Raw genomic sequence first — 18794 nt, forward strand, 5'->3', positions numbered from 1 at the left:
CGCAAGGCCAGGAGTGATTTTGGCTCTATCAGAGCCAAAATCACTCCCACTGACATCACTAGTGATGTCAGTGGGGCCGGCTTCAGACGGTAGGCGTTCCCTTGGGAACGCCTCCGTCTGGCAGGCACGCCCCCGGCACGCCCACCAAAGGGGGCGTGCTATTAGTCAACATCGACAGCACGCCCCCTTTGATGAGACACTCCGAGCGAAGGAAAGTCCTTCGCTCGCCGCGTCCCGCGCATGCGCACGACGGAGCTCCCTCCGTCGTGCGCATGCGCAGTGCAGACCATCGACCCACTTGCGAGCGGACAGCCGCTCGCGAGTGGGTCTGAATGAGGGCCTATGTCCACATGAGTGTATCAGTCCAGAGATACTGAAGAAGCAAACATTGCTGACTAAAGAGGACAGTATGACTGGATGTGAGTGCCAGTGTTTCCCAGTCAAAAATGTTAAATTATGTAGTAGACTAAACCCTTTAATTTATTTTTATGATTTTATTTTCTCACCTATGGTAGGATATCTTAAAATTACTTAAAAGTGGAATCTACCTTCTCTCCACACTGCTGACAGATCTGGGTGGTCAGATTGTACTGGATGCAACAAGCACTTTCCTTAAATGGTGAAATTTATTTTGTGTCACGTTGTGTAGATTAACAATCAAGTAATAAGGGGTTTCAAGATAATATGTAAGATAAAAATAAAATCCAAATAGTGTAGCACAATATCAATAATTTATTTCTATAGTGAAAACTTATTTCCATAGTAAAATTTCGATTTTAGTAAAAAAAACAGGAGTGGAGGCGTTAACGGAAAGATGTGTTTGAGGATCATGTAGTTGTTTAAGGAGGTCAAGGCTCCGGAACCTCGGGCTCAGCTCACCTTGCCACAGTGATTCAGCAACACTGGAACTCCCTTAACCATCAAACGTTAAGGTCCTCCTGTCATAGGCCAACGCAATGGCTCTTCCACAGGGGTGTCAAGATATCTTAAAATTACTTAAAAGAGGAATCTTCTCTCCATGCTGCTGACAGATCTGGGTAGTCAGTATGGATTGTATCGTGTGCAACAAGCTATATTAATATATTGCACAAAAAAACATATAGATGGGAGAAAGCCATTTGACTTTTGTCACTGGAACTTTTATCTACATATCTTTCCATGGATAATGGATCTAAATAGACTGAGATAACTTATCCAATTCATCCAATTCAGGATCAAAATATTATTGCCTATTATTTTATATGTTCTGATTTTATGCATCGATTTTTATGTTATTTTCTTTTATCATTAAATATTTTTATATTATCAACCATATTGGACTTTTGAATTGGACTTTTGAATAAGAGAGCCATCAGTATATTTATTAGTTATGAACATTATCTGACTGTTTATTTATATCTAGTATGACATATGCATAATTGTCTCAGTGATATTCATTACAGTACATTCATTTTGGTCTACAATTGGTATTAGCGCTGTTCAATCCTTTTCTCTTTTTAATATATTAATATATTGTATGCTGCAATTTCACATCTGTACTGTAACTTTTCTTTATATACCTCGTCTACAGGGAGGGATTTCAGGCTGCTGTGAATGCTCATGTATTTGTCATTGTATATACATTTATGAGTTTCCAGCTGCTGCACATAATATACTGTATATGTGCCTATTTATCATAATTTGGGTAAATGTCCCAAAAATTAATATTCCTTATCTCTGCATTAGGCAGAATTTAATATTGGGGTAATTTATCATTGAGCCGTCACCAGGACACAAGCTCCAATAATAGCACGTCCTGGTGATGAGCAATGAGACCATGCCGACAGTTGCGTGCTCATCAGACAGTTCATGTGCAAACCAAAGCAAATACGATGGGTATCGCGATCAACTCCTGCACACCGGAGAGGGATCGGATCACTCTCTGTATGGGTTGCCCCATGGATTATAGATGGCTAACATGATTCAGATGGGATTAGTTTATGCAGGCAAATTTAGAAAAGCTAAGCTCGTTGTACAGGTCTATAATGCTCCTGCAATCAATTTTATTCTGAAAGCAGGAGGTATCTCCAATATCTCCAACGTCAAAGCTTTAATAAATAGTCACAATCCTTTCCAAAAATCTTGCGGTACGGTATGCTGGTTTCTGGAATAAAATAGCTTAATAAATAGGCCCCATAGTTTGAAGAACCAGAAACATGAAGCTTTTCATTTTACACTGATTGAACAATACCTGTCTCTTAATTGGAAAAGTTTACATACTGTAGAAATTGCACAGACTCATAGTCAAACAAATGTAATTTTTTCCACTTCCACATACAGTTCATATACACGTTGTTTAAAAGAAAGCATTTATTTTATACTGAAAAGAAGAGCTCCTCTTCATACATTTTCATCTCCAGTTATTTCCCATTGCTTATGCCAGCTGCAATTATGGGATAATGCGACCATGAAAAATATATAAAAATCATACTTTCATTGAGAAAGCTTGGTACAGATTCCATGCCTACTAAATACATGCCTGTGTGCCTGTGTATAATAACTATGCCTTATTTTTTTACATATTTTTTTTTCATCTTTCTTTCCTGTCTCATTTCGTGTTATTTATTGGCTATCTCATAATTTCCAATGTGTTAATTTGGTCCTAGCGGGAAATAAATAGAAGCTTGTACTAATACAACTAACGTCACATTTTATGCATTACATTGCAGCTTGACCCTTCAGGCTTTAGAAATAATACAATATGTATCTTAGTCATGCTTCCATGCATATGTCGGGTGTAATAAGAGCATGGAGCATATATTATGATTTAGTATGTGTGTTTGTGCAAAAGTTCCTGACCTAAGGATATCATTCAGACATGGAAGTGGACTAATCATTCACTTTCTCCTTTCGCATATGTCTAAACTGATATGCTTGAAAGATTACCTACTTAGGCTATTGAGGATAAATGAGATTTCCATTCCTCAGGTTCTCTGTGTCATGTTTGAAGACTTCCTGTTCAGTATTCAAAGGATCTTATGGATCTTAATGAGTTTGAAGAATAGATACATGAAAATGATGCAGATCTGGTTTCTGGCTGTAAAGAATATATTCAAGCTTCACATGTCTAACCCCTAATCATTCATGAGTCTAGTAAGTTGTGTAATAGTGCTCCTGTGTGAGCCTGTCTTGTCTACTGACAAAGTGCAGAGAGAAAGGAGAAAAAACAATCTACTTTATAACTCCTCAACACTACTGTGTCTCCTAAGATTGTAGCGAGCCTGCAGTTGTATGAACATGTTGTTTCCGCTCACACAGTGCAAAAGTGAGAGATAGCTGAACAGAGAAAATTGATAAATGTTTCCTCCCAGCCATACTTGCACACTTTTTGGACTTCCCAGGGTCAAGTGTGGAGGGTGTGAAAATATGATTAGTGTCATCGCAGTAGGCAATGAGCTCAGAGTCAGGATTATGCAATTCACAACTTCGGGCCTCGCTTCATACAGCAGGGTCTGATGATTCAAATCAAGTCATCATGGTACCATCCACTACACAAGAAAGAGAAGCAGGATCTAGGAGGTGGCCTCTTGTCATGGGAGCACCACCTGCCGCATCCTGATTTGGGAGTCTGCAAGACATTCCTGGAGAGTAGGCAAGTATGTTCCCAGTCCTTTCAGTTTGCCTTTGTGTTTGGACAGACATTTGTCTCTCTTTGGCCAGAAGTCTTCTCAAGATCACTGTACCTTGTATCCTCCATGCCCTGATTCAGATGCACCCTCTCCACTATGGGTACTGACCCATATCAGCATTCAACAACTATGATTTTGTCTAGAGAACTTTTTTTTTTGGTGTAATCTTCTGTTGGTAACCAAGCTAAAATTGCTCTTAAGGCACAATTTGAATACTTTTCATGCTTTGTCCCATAAAGATGATGGTCTTTATTTATTCCTAATTGATTAATTTAGATATTTTATTATATAAAAGAGTTGCTTCAGTCTTACTATCTCTAGGGGATACATATATAAGAGCAAGCTGGTTGTTACGTGAGTTAGACATTACTTGGGAAAAAATGTGAGTTGGGTACAATGCACACAATCCCAGCGGTCAGAATCCCGGCACCGGAATGCCGAAGGTTGGTAATCAAAATGCATGCAGGTAAGTAAGTTATCCCTTCCCCTAGCCCTACTTAACCCACCTTTCCCGCAGCCTATATCCGCCCGGAAAAAGAAATCAGATTTTTCCAGATAGATGGACTGATGACTTCTTTTCACATGCAACAGATTTTATTCAGATGAAACAAGCATTGACTTCAAGGCCACCAGATGTCTGAAATCTGAGTGTGTGAAATGCATAAAGATATGTGAGGCACAAAGTTCTGGAGACGGCAACTTACCACTAAAGAGTGCATGCAGTAAGATGCTTTCCCAGCGAAGACTATACTCCATTGACAATTATTGCCACTTGCTGTATTCATGATTAGTTACAGCAATCACTTACAGGATGTAGTTATGTGACTTTTAGTGCTACCTGACTATCAGCAATGATAAAGGAATGGCTTATAGTGTTTGACATTCTTGTCTATGCATGCATTTATTGGTTTGATTATATTGGTGATTCCCAGAGTGGGTGGTACCACTCTCTGGGAAGCGCGGAATTGCTCAAGGTGGATGCTAAGAGCCAAGTGTGAATCTGGAGGGATAAGCAAACTGAGATAATACCATCCTCCCACCAGACAATTGGATCCGGCCCCTTGCTGTGACTTAGATTCAGCCCCTGTGCTGATACAGCTGCGGGTGTGGAGCAAAAATGAATTATACCTCCGGACAGCCCTAGTTGTTTGTTGCAAGACACAGAGAAACCCACAGAGCAGAACCAAATCCCGGGAAGTACGAGAAGAGAGTGGGGGGGAGTTGTGGGGTGTGTGAAGAGTTCCAGAGAGGGAATGCAGTGCATGTAAGATAGAAGTTGGAGAGGAGAGAGATCGAGTAGGCTGTGTGGGAGCGATGAAGGAGAAGGAGGATCACTGCTAGAGTTGGAATAGGGAAGCATATTGGAAGGGACAACACAGGAAATCAGAAGACAAGTGATAAGAGAGGTGTGACATTGAAAAAAGCAGATAAGTACTACTGATATACAGAAAGGCCCAAGAGCGGCAGACTCTTCCCCTGCATTGATTGTGGGAAAGGTTTTGACCAGCTATCAATTTTGTAAAAATGTGGGGATATTACAGTAAATGCCATAACTATTTTATTGATAGGCATAGTTAGTACAATATATTTTGAGTATTGGCCTCAAAGATTGGAGGGCACTGGAATAAATTTATGGGATCAAGGGGACAATGGCTAAAAATATTTTGAGAATCACTGCATTCATGCATTTGTACACATTGAGAAAACTTTCTCTGTGTTTAAATCTGTCCTGCTAGCATGAATGATAAGCATCGGGTAACACACAATCATGACATTAATCTGTTTTCTACATTATTGTTAATTATTATAAAGAAAAAACCCTAGGTTTTATATAAAGTGTTATTTTATTCTCTATAGTGCAATTATTGGTGGTCACAGCATAGCTCTGTTTGGAACCTACTTTATATAACCCATATATTTTTATTTATTTTTATATTTGTTATTTGATAATACTTGTGATTATTTTTATATTTAATGTTCTACGTACAATGTAACCAGATATCTGCTATGTACAACTGTCTATGTACTGATCTACTACTTGTCTTAGGGCGTGTATCCACTACACGAGAAAAATGAGCGATTGAACGATTACGACACCGGTATCGGTCAATCGCCCATTAATCGTGCAGTGAATATGCCGGCAACGATCAGCGATGTGCGCCCCCGGCATTTGTCATCGTCCGAACATGCAGGCCAACCTGTCGATAATGACAGGTTGTGCATGTTCGGGGATGATGGAGGGTGCCTGCACAGAATGACATATCGTTCAATGTGGGCACATTATCCCACTGCACAGGAAGATGAACGATTGAACGATTACAATGTTGTAATCGTACAGTTGTTCCACTCGCGTGTAGTGGATACGCACCTTTATATTGGAACACATGAAGTGTCTGCTCTAGGTGACTTTGCGTCTTATCTATTATATACATCAGATATGGTGCTGCAGCTTGTGATACTATAAACCTTCTCTCTGATTCCTTTTCTTAATTGTATGTTTGATCTCTACCTAAACCTACCCCTCTTTTCAGGTGCACATTCCAATTTCCCCCACCTCCGACCTGTTCCCTGCTCTCCAGGTACTGTTCTGCTTCCTTTTCCTTTTTTTACTCTAATGTGTTTACTGTATTTTACAGTCTTTTCACTTTCCAATCTAACAGACTCTAACCCGGTCATCTACATTTTGTGCATGCCGCTACCTAGCCTGTTTTATTTCTTACATAAAATCAAAACTTTTCCATTCATACTTGGAGTGCACCTTTAAATTCTGTACAGTTTTAGTTTTACTATCCCACAGGAGATCACCAAAAACTGCTTTTTTAATCAAAAGTAACAGCAGCTGTCTCACTTAGATAAGATGTTATTTACAGGGAAGCCAACCAGACAAGTAACACTGGACCAAAATATTGCTGCCCTGTGAATAGTCAAAATTCAAACAGTTAAATGGCAGGTTTTAGAGTTGTTGTTTTTTTCCAACTGCTTTATAGTAAAAGGTTATCCAAAATGGTATAAGGATGACAGGTCGACAGTAAAAAGGTCGACACTGAATGGTCGACATGCAGGGACAAAAGATTGACCAGTGCAAAAGGTTGACAGGTACAAAAGGTCAACAAGGACAACTGGTCGACACACCAATGGTCGACACAAATCTGGCTGCTGCATTTTGTTTTCAAAATTTTCAAGGCTAGGGTTAGGCTCTTGGGGAGGGTTAGGTTGCCGTATGGGATGGTTAGGGTTAGGCACTAGGGGAGTGTTAAGGCTCCCATAAATGGTGCGATATAGCAGCCAATTCGACAGATAGGAATGATAATGCTGCTACTGTATTTCGTTCCGTGTGTGGGTATGATATTGGCCAATGCGCGCTTCTGTGGGATCGTCCAGATCTTTCTGCATGTTCATTTGATCACGTGGAGTGATGAACGATCCCATGCAGCGCTATGCGGGTGGGGGATGCCGGCATATTGGGTGGTTGGCCACCCGATCGCTCCGTATGTGGGTACTGCCCGACATGTCTACCATTGGATCGGCCGTCGCAAAGCAAGGTGCATGGGGCCCTTAGGGATAGGTTTAATCACTTGGGGGAGGGTTTGGCGCCGGGGGGGGGGGTTAGGCACTAGGGGGAGGGTATTGTGCCTGTCAACCTTTTGCACTGCTGACCTTTCCTATCGAACATTTGGTGTTGACTTATACATTGTCCACCTAACACCTGTCGATCTCTTATACCACACTCCCTTTATTATAGAGACAATTTGAATGTGTATGTGCCCCATATGTTTTCTCACATAAAAGGAATATCAATGGCACATCCTAAAGTAGAATATGTCAGTCTCATATGCTGTGTGAGGACTCTCCAGCTTCGTGTCAGCCCTTGATAATACCTTAACGTAATCTATATCACTTATCTTCAATATAGATAGATGACGAAGATTCTATTTAGAGAAGACATATTTAAAGAAAAAAAGTTCCTGTTAATGCTAAAGCTGTTTGAGCACGAGGGGGCGTGGCCTGGAGCAACATGGCATAGGTTGCATTCTCCTGGCTCTCTCGTTAAAATCCTGTTTTCTAGCCTGCTAACTTGGATGCTCTTCCCCTGGAGTGACTATTTTGTTGGGACATCCTCTCCTGTCTCCTTGGAGTCTGGTGCTGGGCGGTGTAAGCCGTGTCTCCTTGCTATTTCTCGGATAAATGGTCTGGCCAGGTCCTCTGCCTCTCTAATCCCTGGTATCCCTGACTCCTTCCCTGGCTCCCGCGGCTGTGCGCTGAAGTCTCCGTACCTGCAAGATTTGTCCGGGCTGCTGGCTGTCTTCTATGGTGCCCTGGGAGTGAGCTTCGCTGTCTATCTCCTCTGTGGTTCCTGTTGCGAGATCCAGTGCCTGAGTGTGCGGTATGCTAGCCGCTGCTGCCTCGTCGCTGGGCTCCTTCTTGGGTGCTGCTGCTGACCTCATCCTTGGTGGGCTCATTCAACCCGTTAGTGCCTCTGCTCCTTCGTTACCTCATACAGGTCCCGCTGTTGCTTATTGCTGGTGGCGTCCCTCAGTCTCGGCGGCCATTTTGACTGGATAAAGTGCGGTGCATCCTGATTTCCTGGTTACTGGACATCCTTGTATATCCTCTGGCTGCTGCACGGTCTGGATGTGTGCCTGTTGTCTCTCCTGTTATTCTTTTACCGTGGTCTCAAGACACATGCACAGCCTTTTGTTCCAGTGAATTATTTGTCCCTGGCTGTCCACCTTCAGTATGAGTGCTCTGCAGCAGATTCTTCAAGCAATTACTGCCTCTGCCCGGAAGCTTTTTGATAACATTGGAAAGTTACAGGTGGATAATCCTCCTTCCTGTTATGTCCCTCAGAAGATTTACAAGGGGGTTGCTGTGGATGTGCCTCTGATTCCTGCTTACAAAGTCATCTCTTCTCCTGTACTAGTATCTTTGTCTCTTTCAGTGCCTCTAGTTGCAATGGAGACTGACTATTTTTTCATCTCCGGTCCCCAAGATTCTGCTTTGGCAACTCAAAAACTTTGCTTTCCAGTCCTTACATTTGCAATGATGTCTCAAGATGTGCCTTCTAAATATTTTACATGCTTTATGTACTTTTTTGTTTATTTCCATGCGAGTTTTGGTGTTTTTTTTTTATTTCTCTATGTCCCTGCAAGAGGTTGAGGCCTGGCCTGACTAGAATTTTGTAGTTTATAATTTGGAACTAATGTTTTGACATTTGGTAATTAGATTATAGATATGTCTCCTTAAAGCTGTCTATTTACATTTGGGTGGAACTCCATAATTTTTTTTTATTTGTACGGGGGAGCTGGGCTGAGCCATGTTCTTTGGTCACTTAGTTAGTAGCCCCAGTCAGTTATCCGATGTTTAGATCCTTTATTTGGGTTGGGGGGGGAGGGTATAGTTTTAGTTAGGGGGTAACTTAGAGTAGTATATTTTAGGGGGGGATCCAGGTATGCCTAAATTGAGGTCAGTTATACAGGGTGGGGGAATATGGGGAGGTTTGTTTTGGGTTAGGGAAGGGGGTTTGTCTTTTAATTGTGAGGTTTTTTTTTATTTTATGGCGGATATAGTTTTCTTTGTATATTTTAGTTTTTATATCCTGTTTTGTGACAACTTTAATTTATTTTTGGATGGATATATAGTGTGCAGATATGCAACCGGTTCTCTAGCAGTTTTATGGTGTGTGTACCCGAAAGGCGCCTTTGGGTATACACTAAAATATCCGTATTGTGGAATTGGTTGTATGTTTTCCTTTTTTTTTTTTTTTTTACATATATATTTTATTTCTCTATTTCTAGCCGTTGTACAGTAATAAGTATATTGTCTTCCAGTGATTTCTATGTCTGCCATGAATATTATGATGTACTCTTTATTTTTGCTGAGGTGTAGTTATAAAAACTTTCAATAAAAATCACTCAATTTAAAAAAAAAAAAGCTGTTTGAGCACTTTGTAAAAGATTGTAATAAGGTGCATTTGCTCTGTGCCCCAGCGGCTCCTTCATTCTTCTTACAAACTTCATTGCTACAATTTATCTGACAATGTGTACAGTACTCTGCTTACCGTCAAGGCTGCACACATTCCAAACACTGGTAAGGGGGAAAGGTCACATTAATAACATACTCATATTTTACCTAGTTTTTAGTGCTGATTTAAGAATATGGTGTGTATGGTACTATCCATAAATGAAGACGTATAGTCAGATGCTAAACTAAATATAGTCTGGATAGTTATTTTGTAAATTAAACATTTCATTTTCGGGTACATTTTGCCATAGTTCATGCTGTGGCTTTCCTCCCAACTGTCCCGATTTAGGCAGAAAAGTCACAGTTTTGGTTCTCTGGGCCTGATTCAGAGCCGCTCGTAAGCGGCCGCTCGTTCTCTCCGAGCGATGTTCGCACATCTGCGCATGCGTATGGGTCATAATGCGCATGCGCCAACCAGTCATTGCGGTCGGAAATCGAGCGCTCGCAAAATAGTGAGTGCCTGCTAATTTGAGTGACAGGATGAGGCGTTTGTAGGTGGTGACAGGGGAAGGTGCTTGAAAACGGGGAGTGGTGATCCGAGCGCAGGCGTGCCAAAAGGTCAAAACGGGCGTTTTAAGGGTGTGCATAATTAACAAAGCAGCGTCATCGACCACGTCACTTGGTTGTTTCTTAGCCTGAACTGTTCGCATGATTGCGGTAGGGAAATCCAACTACAAGCACTGCGAGCAGTTCAGACGCCTTTCGATGTACTTGATTAATCTAATAAATAGCGGAGATGACGTGAGATGCAAGCGGCCAGGGGGCGTCTTTACAAAATAGCGAGTGCATATTTCGTTCGCTCGCTCAGACATAGAGGCGTCAACAGACCGCAAAGAGCGAGCGCTCAATTTAAATAGCCGGCCCCTTTTTCTGAACAAGCGAGCGCAAATAGCGTCCGGCTCTGAATCAGGCCCTCTGTCAGCTTTGTCTGACTGAGCTGGAAGGTTGGCGGGTATATCCCATTCATTGCTGCTCTGAACAGCAGAGCATCAGTGGACAGTTGTCACAGGCACCAGCCATGGTGCAATCACTATTTAAAAGGTGCATTTTGCAGAGGAAAAAAGGACAAAGCTGTCCAGCGCTTTAGAAAAGTTGTGATGTATATGTATATATGGTACTTACTGAACTCAGGGCCTCATTCAGCAAGGAACGCAGTTGCCTTCTGTGTATGCATTGCATTCTGAGTATGCATTGAAGTGTGCGTGCGTGAATTAGCCACTGTGATCGGAACTGCGATCGCAGAGGATATACAAACCCACGGCAGAGTGATTGACAGGAAGTGCCATTTGTGGGTGGTCAGGCGAACGCAGGTGTACCAGTGCGTTGAACGGCGTTGCACGGGTGTGCATAAATTATCCACTGTGATACCATACGCAGCCTGAGGCCTCATAGCGTGCGCTGACCTAAGCAATTCCTGAGTAAGGTCTGAACTGTGCATATGGGTCCGATATTATTCAATGTTACTGATTATTTCGCTATGTGGGTCAAATATACGGATGTGAGTAAGTGGAAGTGGGCGTCCTTATGTTAGGCTGCAATCGCAATGCGAATGCAAACATTTACATATCACCGCTGATATTAGCAACTGCGTTGCTTGCGTATAAGCAGAATAGCGATCCGTAGTGAATTAAACCCTCAGACTGTTCTGCTTCCCTGGTGAACTAGAACTGACAGGTAATACACCCCAGTACTTTCTTCACTTTTAAGCCTGGTATTTGTGTGCATTCTATCAAGGATGTCAACTTGTGAAGTTTTGTGCAAACGGTACACAAGATATTAAGATGATGTAACAATAGTCTGTGTACAGACATATACATTTGTTCCACTGTTAACTTGATCATTAGTCATGTTTGGTAGGACAATGTCATGTTTAATTTTTTCCTATTTTGGAGACCGTTAAAGAATCACATTCACACATATATTACCACTGCCTTGTGTCAACTTCCTAGCAATTCAGCATGGGTGGGAAAATACACTAAAAATTATGTTTTATAGTTAGCTTGTAACAGTTTGTTTGGTACAGTCTAGTTTAGTATAGAATTACTTGTTACTCACTAGCATATTGTAAATGTGTGTTATCTATATAATGGCAAATTATTACAATACAGAATCTGTTGGTTACATATTGTCGCACACAGATGAAATACTTTCAGTACTCACAAGCCCAAGCTCCACCTGAAAAGTGAAAGCCCCCTATGCAAATGATACCAAACATCTGCATTTATGCAAATGCTCATGGCTTTTTTCACATGCATTTGTCAAGTGAGTGATTGTTTTGTAATGACTTCACATGTCTTTTTCCAAAACAAAATTCTTTAAATGAGGTAAGAGGGTTAAAATGGAAGATTTTGAGTTCCATCCTTTGTGGGAGAGATAGGGTTATTTTCTCCCTGCAAAAGCAGCTGATGTTTTTAGTATCTTCTTATTTTAGTCTGATGCATTTTATGCCTTCCGGTTGCATTTTAATGGAAGAGGGCTTTTCTACTTCATCAAATAATTCAAACACATAAAAGTGACAAATGTAATAAATACAGTATCCCAATGAATCAACGAGGATAAATAGAGCGGGAGGCAATCGGGAAGCCGACTGCCTAAATACCGGCAGCCGGCTTCCCGACTGTTTTATCCCGGCAAGGGTGAAATGCCGGGCGTCTAGATGTAGATGCCCGCATTTCCCCGACGCCGGGAGACCGGCGCCCGGCATCACGATCGTAGTGATGCCGGGCACCGTGAGCGGACAGCCGCGGGGGGGAGGGTTAGGTTTAGGGCTCCCGGGGGGGACTTAGGGTTAGGCAGTCCCCCGGAAGGGTTAGGGTTAGGCTAGGGGGAGGGAGGGTTAGGGTTAGGCTCCTCCGGGAGGGTTAGGTTTAGGCTAGGGGAAGGGGGGGTTAGGGTTAGGCACCCCCGGGGGGAGGTTAGGGTTAGGCACCCCCTGGGAGACTTAGGTGTAGGCTAGGGGAAGGGGGGTTTGGTTTAGGCACTTGGGGGGGGGTTAGGGTTAGGCACTCCTAAGGGCGGGTTAGGGTTAGAGGGTGGGTTAGGTTAGTTTATACTTACCTTTAGCACAGTCGGGAGCTTCACCTCTGCCGTGCTTCCGCTGTTGGGATGAGGGGTGATGGGTGCTATGCTGTAATCTGTGCTGGTTGAGGGGTGTTGTACTGGGAGGGTACCGGGGGGTTGCCTAACCCTAAGTCCCCCCCGGGGGACTTAGGTTTAGGCAGCGGGGAAGGGGGTGGTTAGGGTTAGGCACTGAGAGGGGGAATTAGGGTTAGGCACTTTGGGGGGAAGTTAGGGTTAGGCACCCCTAAGGAGGGTTAGGTTAGTGGATACTTACCTATCCACGATCCGGATTTAGAGCGCTGTCGGGCTTCCGCTGCGTCGCACTCTGCTCCTGTCGGGTTGCCGCTGACAGAAATCGAACCGCCGGCCGCAATTCCGGGTCAGTGGCCCTAAAGTGATGATAAGTACGTCTTGAACCGCACTTTGCTTTTTTTATTATTATTTAGATTAAACCCTCCAGTGTATTTAACCAGAATAGGTTAAATACACAGTCTAGAAGAGTGTATCTAACATTCCATTACACCTAATTGAGGAAAAAATGCTCCTGGCTGCTGCTTTAGGCCACTGCATTGGGATAAAGGGTATGCTGTCTATCCCCCCCACCACTAAGCCATTTTGTCGGCAAGAGTATCTACCCAATGACTTTGGATGAGTATGGTTTTTTATGTAAAATAAGATTATATTGGTGCCTCACTGCAGAATGCGTGGTTCCCACAATGGAAATTCAAAGGCATTAATGCCATCCGAGATATTTTTGACCCTGGTGACTGTATTTTAGAATTTCAACAATTACGAGAAAAATTTAATCTGCCCTCTAAGCACTTTTTTATGTACCTACAAGTACACCACTTCGCTATGAGTAAGTTTCCGTGCTGCATGCGGATGACACCACCAGATTTATTAGACTCATTATTAAATTTACGCATGATAGCTCCCTACCACATCAAGTATTTTATTTATATCCACATCTCCTACTGACAGACCCTATTAAAATGTGGTTGATTTTATAATGGTGGTCAGATGACCTTCCTGAAATCAAGGTCCTCTCCAAGGCCATTTTAAAGTCGCTTGGTCTGCTAGACTGCAAGAAGTCCACACCAAATTCATTCATAGAGCTTATGTTCACCCAAGTCCCTGGAAACATATGGTCACGGGTTATACAGGCCAACGTCCAAAATGTCATATGAGTAATGCATCTTATATACATGCGTTTTGGTCTTGTTCGAAAATTTTAATTTTGGCGTAAGGTGCTTTCTTTTATTAACCAAACTTTCATGCTTAAATTATCTTTGATTACAGTCCCATTATTGTTTGCTCATTTTGAGTCTTGGCAGGATTTAGCCAATGTTTATCATTTATTACATACTCATACTTATAGTTAGTTTAGCAAAGAAACGTTTTTGGCAGATGGATAAAAAGAAACGCACATTCTCTTAGGTCCCTATTAACTACAATCCGCAGTTCAAATGTGGATTGTAGGGATGTAGTCAGGATGCCGGCGGTTGAAATGCCGACACCTATCAATAGCCCCACGCCAAAATCCCAACTCCCGGCATACCGAACGTACGTTACCTGGGCGTTGCAAGCTGTTAGCCATGGGGGGGAGGGTTAGGTTTAGGAACTTGGAGTTAGGCAACCCCCCGGGAGGGTTAAGTTCAGGCTGGGGGAAGGGGGGTTAAGGGTTAGGCACCACGCGGGGGACTTGCGGTTAAGTACCACCCCCAGAGTCTTAGAGTTATGCATCCCCAAGGGAGGGTTAGGGGAGGGTTAAATATACTAACCAGCCGGCGTCAGGCTTTTGATGTGTCGGGCTTCCAGTGTCGGGATTTGAATCCGACGGCTTTTAATACCCATCCCGGATTGTAGTGTGATAATTTCACCTAAACTCGCATCGCAAATATCAACAATCTCCAACAGGGACAGAGCTTGCGAATCCCCACCGCACAATTCTCTGTATTTTTTAGAAAAAATATACAGTGAGAGTGCCTCTAGCGCATGCTCCGATGCCGGCCATCATTCCCCCCTCCCCTCACCGCGGATGCCACCCCTCTCCCGCCTCGGCAGGCACCGGTGTGAAAATACCCTTTTTCACATTATTTTAGTAAAAAAAGATTGAGAAATAGAGCTGTTAGTAAGTTACAATCCGCTGTACTGGAATACATCTACTTTTATAGACATAATGCTCTTTCTGATATTGAAAATTATGTGAAACGGTTGTATAAAAAATGGGAAATATATCTTCTAACCCTCCTCGTCTGATTGCCGACCACTATTAGTAAAGTCTTCGAAAATACGACTTGGCTCCTCCTACGGTCACGGACGCCGAGAGGGGGGGGACGGGTACTATTTTACGGGCCTAGGCCTGTTGTAGGGGCTCGGGTCCTACAGCCTGCCCCAGCCCCCACCCCCGCCGCTGTTAAATTTGGACAGGGAGAAAGAAGCCTGCCTGCTGATGTAGCAGCCTCTCTCCCCTCCCAGCACACTGCTGCTGTCTCGCTGTGTGCTGGGTTAAGGAGAGAGGCTGCTGCAGCCTCCCGTGCTCCCCTCGCCCCATCCCTTACTGCGCCCTCCACCAGAGCATAACATTATATCAGCAGTAGGTGGGTGGAGGGCAGGGAACTTCTGCAGCCGGACCCCAACGCCCCTGTGCTGCCGCACGCACGGAGTGTGCCTGTACCTTGGAAGAGTACAATGATCAGAGTTGGATTGCAATATTCCAGAATTATCTATCTATCTATCTATCTATCTATCTATCTATCTATCTATCTATCTATCTATCTATCTATCTATCTATCTATCTATCTATCTATCTATCTACTGTATCTATCTTCTTGATAAAGAACAAACAAAGCCACAATAGGACCTTAATATGTAGCAAATAAGTGTGTCTATATTATGTAGATCTCTCCCACTCCTCTGCATTAGGTTGCCATGTTAAGAAGGAGGTGCTTTTCTTACTAAGCAGGCAGTGAGGCAGTGTCTTAGTGACAGCTTTGCAGACTTGCTTTAGTAATGTACTGTGTAGATTGGTTGATTCAGCTTTGTCACAGCAACTCAAATAAACATTTTGAATTGAATCAGATCCAGTAAAAGCACTGGCCTAAGCTTGTGAGGGGAGCTTCAGCTGATGTATTGGGCTACAGAGAGGATACTTATTTTTAATTGAAATCATCAATAGTTTTTACTGAATTATATCAAATAAATGAGGCAGAGGGTACAGAAGGGAAAAAGGAGAGGATACCAGGGAAACATGACAACATGTGCAATTATTCTACAATACATAGAAAAGACACCAGGTTGCATCACTGACACCGTCAACAGTAGTGTGGCATAAAGTGGGGGATTTAGGGGACACTGTTACTCAGGGGATTCTTTAAGGGAGGAGAGGAATCCAAAGATCTGAGATCTAAGCACTCCTAGGCAACCAACCCCTCACCATCAGTGACTTACAGTACTCACTTAAACCACTTTGACAGGGGAGATGATGAAGAGGTTAAATACAGCAGACTTATATTCTCCATTTCAATGAAATTGTATTTTAAATGCTGTTCTGAATAGGAGATGGTGAAGAATTTTTCCAGGACAGCCCAATAGGACCAATCAAAATTTGTCCTAACAGGTACTGATCATATTTAGGAACAGCAGTGATGTTGAAATAGAGGAGGGCCAGAGCGGGATTAATAACAGGGCAGCTGGGGCAGACACCTGGGGGCCCCACACACTGAGGAAGGGGGGTAGCCACACATAGGTACATCACCAGCATGAGGACACTGTGGCATATGTGAACTGGGTTTTCTGTTTAGCATAATGTGAACTGCGGCTACTACAGTAGGCAGAATGTATCAACCGCAAAAATTGCATTTTCAGAGGTTGACAGCAATCCCTATATGCGCCAAGCTCTGGAAAGCTTGTATCCCATAGGCAACACCTTCTATAGATGGCATTGCCTAATAGAAGCCTATGGGCTTCTCTCTGCATTGTTCCCTGAGAGGGATCCAATCGGATCCCTCCCAATTTCCTCCCGACGGTTCGTGTATGCGCTGACCGACTGCCATGCATGTGCAGAAGCCCTTATGTCGCAAAGGACATCTCTTACATTCATACAGCGTTACTAAACTTGCAGTATGTTTAATACATTTGTGGTGCTGGGAGTATTTACACATTATACTTTGTTTACATCATCAACATATTTTGTTGACAATTTTAGGCCCCCACAAGTTAATTGCCCTGGTGCACTAACAAACCTTAATCCGGCCTTGCAGCAATCAGTGGGTTAAGCACAACAATACTGTAATGTCAGCTTAGCACAAAACATTATATAAGATTTTGAGGGGTATTCAATATGAAACGTTAACTTCACTGTCGAAGTTAACGTTTCATATCAGAGTTTTTTTCTGCGTTAAGGTATGGTGCGCGTTCCCGCTTATCCCCGTATTCAATATAAAATTAACGAAAACGTGAAACTCCGAAGTTGGATTTGCGTAAAGTTACGAATTTTTCCTTAAAATAATTGTAAGACCCCCCTAAAGTTGTAAAAACATGGGGGAACACTATGGGTACCCCCGTTTTAGCCTTTAATTGAAAGTTGGGGATTTAAATAGCCGCAGCAGGTGTTTTTTTCCCGACATTGAATAAGTGATGCAGAAGAGCACTTAGGTTATTTTTTTCATTTTTTTAAATGGTCCCATCAAATTTGGGGTACATGAAAATGGGTACTAGCATATTTTTAAGTCCCTAAAGTAATTTTTTAAAAATTCTGCATTTGTGCACCTGCCGCTATAATTCTATTCTAGAAAACATCTGCCGCATACTTGCAGAATAGCCCTGAACCTATTTCCCTATTGTTAAACAATTTTTTCCCATTTTTTTTTTTTACCCCAATTTTTAATAAAATTTTTTGGGGTGTCCCTATTTTTTTTTTTTTAACCTTTTTTGACACAGATCTTTTTTAAATGTCATTCCCAGGGGTGCAGGCTATTTTTTTTAAGCCTGCACCCCTTAACCCCAATTCTGCACTTTTTTTCGACACCTATTCAATGGTGAAAAGTTATCCCCGTTTTTTATCAAAGACTTTTCAAAACTGCAATAAGTCTTTGAAATTGAATACGGTGTAAAAGTAAAACCTGCGATAATGATGTCAAAAGTGCGATATTAACGCAAAAACTATGTTATCGCTCCCATATTGAATACCCCTGTTTGTCTCCATGGTTCATAATGAAAATTTTAACTTTGTTGTTCACTCATACTATAATTTGTGTCTGTAGTCTTCATGGGCATGCAGTAGACTGTGTGACCAGGATGTGGCCAGAAGTCTTTTTTTCTATTCTTAATAACAAAGTTTACAGACACTGATGAGTGGTAAGGTCCGTAGACACACAAGGTTCTAGCAGTAGTCATTTATAGACTGTTGTTACATTTATCTAAAGGTAGCTATAATGTGAACACAAAATGAGACATGTAGGCTGTTTTCATGGATAAATGGTTATAAGGCACAAATAATGTGTGGGGAAAATGTTAGTGCACATATCCTTTGATTTAATGAGAACTCCTCCACTCTATACTGAGAACTTGAAGTAGATTTTTGCAATTATTTTTGTATTACATTAGTTTGATTGTGGCCATGATAAGGCAATTCGCTTTGAATTGAGTCATTGTGTCCCACCTCCCACTGTAAAATGCAGCATATTGTTGCTCAGGACATGGTGATGCAATTCACAGCGCTACTCCTCCTGCAGGTGCCCATCAGATCTTTGCCTCTAGGATCTCCCAGAGGGGAGTCCCACAAAGTCAGCAACGTTGGTTAAGGCTTAAATGAACTGTTCTGCTGCTGTAGAGTATAAAACTATGGCCCAGATTGATCAACGAGTGATAATCTTATACGGTGCTCCAACCAATTAGCTCCTGTCATGTGTCATGTGACTGTTAGGAGCTGAGTGGTTGGAGCACCATTTAAGATTAGTAACGAGCGATAACAAGAATATCACTCATTGATAAATCTGAGTCTATGTTCAGATCAGTGGAAACATACAGATGCCACTAAATTAA

The 18794-nt window shown here is 42.3% G+C and overlaps 1 protein-coding gene across 6 annotated transcripts in view; it reads left to right on the top strand.

Moving 5' to 3' along the window:
* LTBP1 (latent transforming growth factor beta binding protein 1) overlaps positions 1 to 18794 on the top strand; it is a 514666-nt gene that overhangs the window by 297449 nt on the left and 198423 nt on the right. For 4 of the 6 annotated variants that reach the window (XM_088474432.1, XM_088474435.1, XM_088474434.1 and 1 more), the window contains one exon: positions 6200 to 6247. The exons of the other annotated variants lie outside the window; for them this stretch is intronic. In XM_088474432.1, coding sequence (XP_088330558.1) covers positions 6200 to 6247 — 48 coding nt within the window. The remainder of the gene's footprint in view (positions 1 to 6199; positions 6248 to 18794) is intronic. 6 annotated transcript variants of the gene reach the window in all.

Source organism: Taudactylus pleione, unplaced genomic scaffold, assembly GCF_031769625.1.
Source record: "Taudactylus pleione unplaced genomic scaffold, aTauple2 ptg000154l, whole genome shotgun sequence".
Taxonomy (NCBI): Eukaryota; Metazoa; Chordata; class Amphibia; order Anura; family Myobatrachidae; genus Taudactylus; species Taudactylus pleione.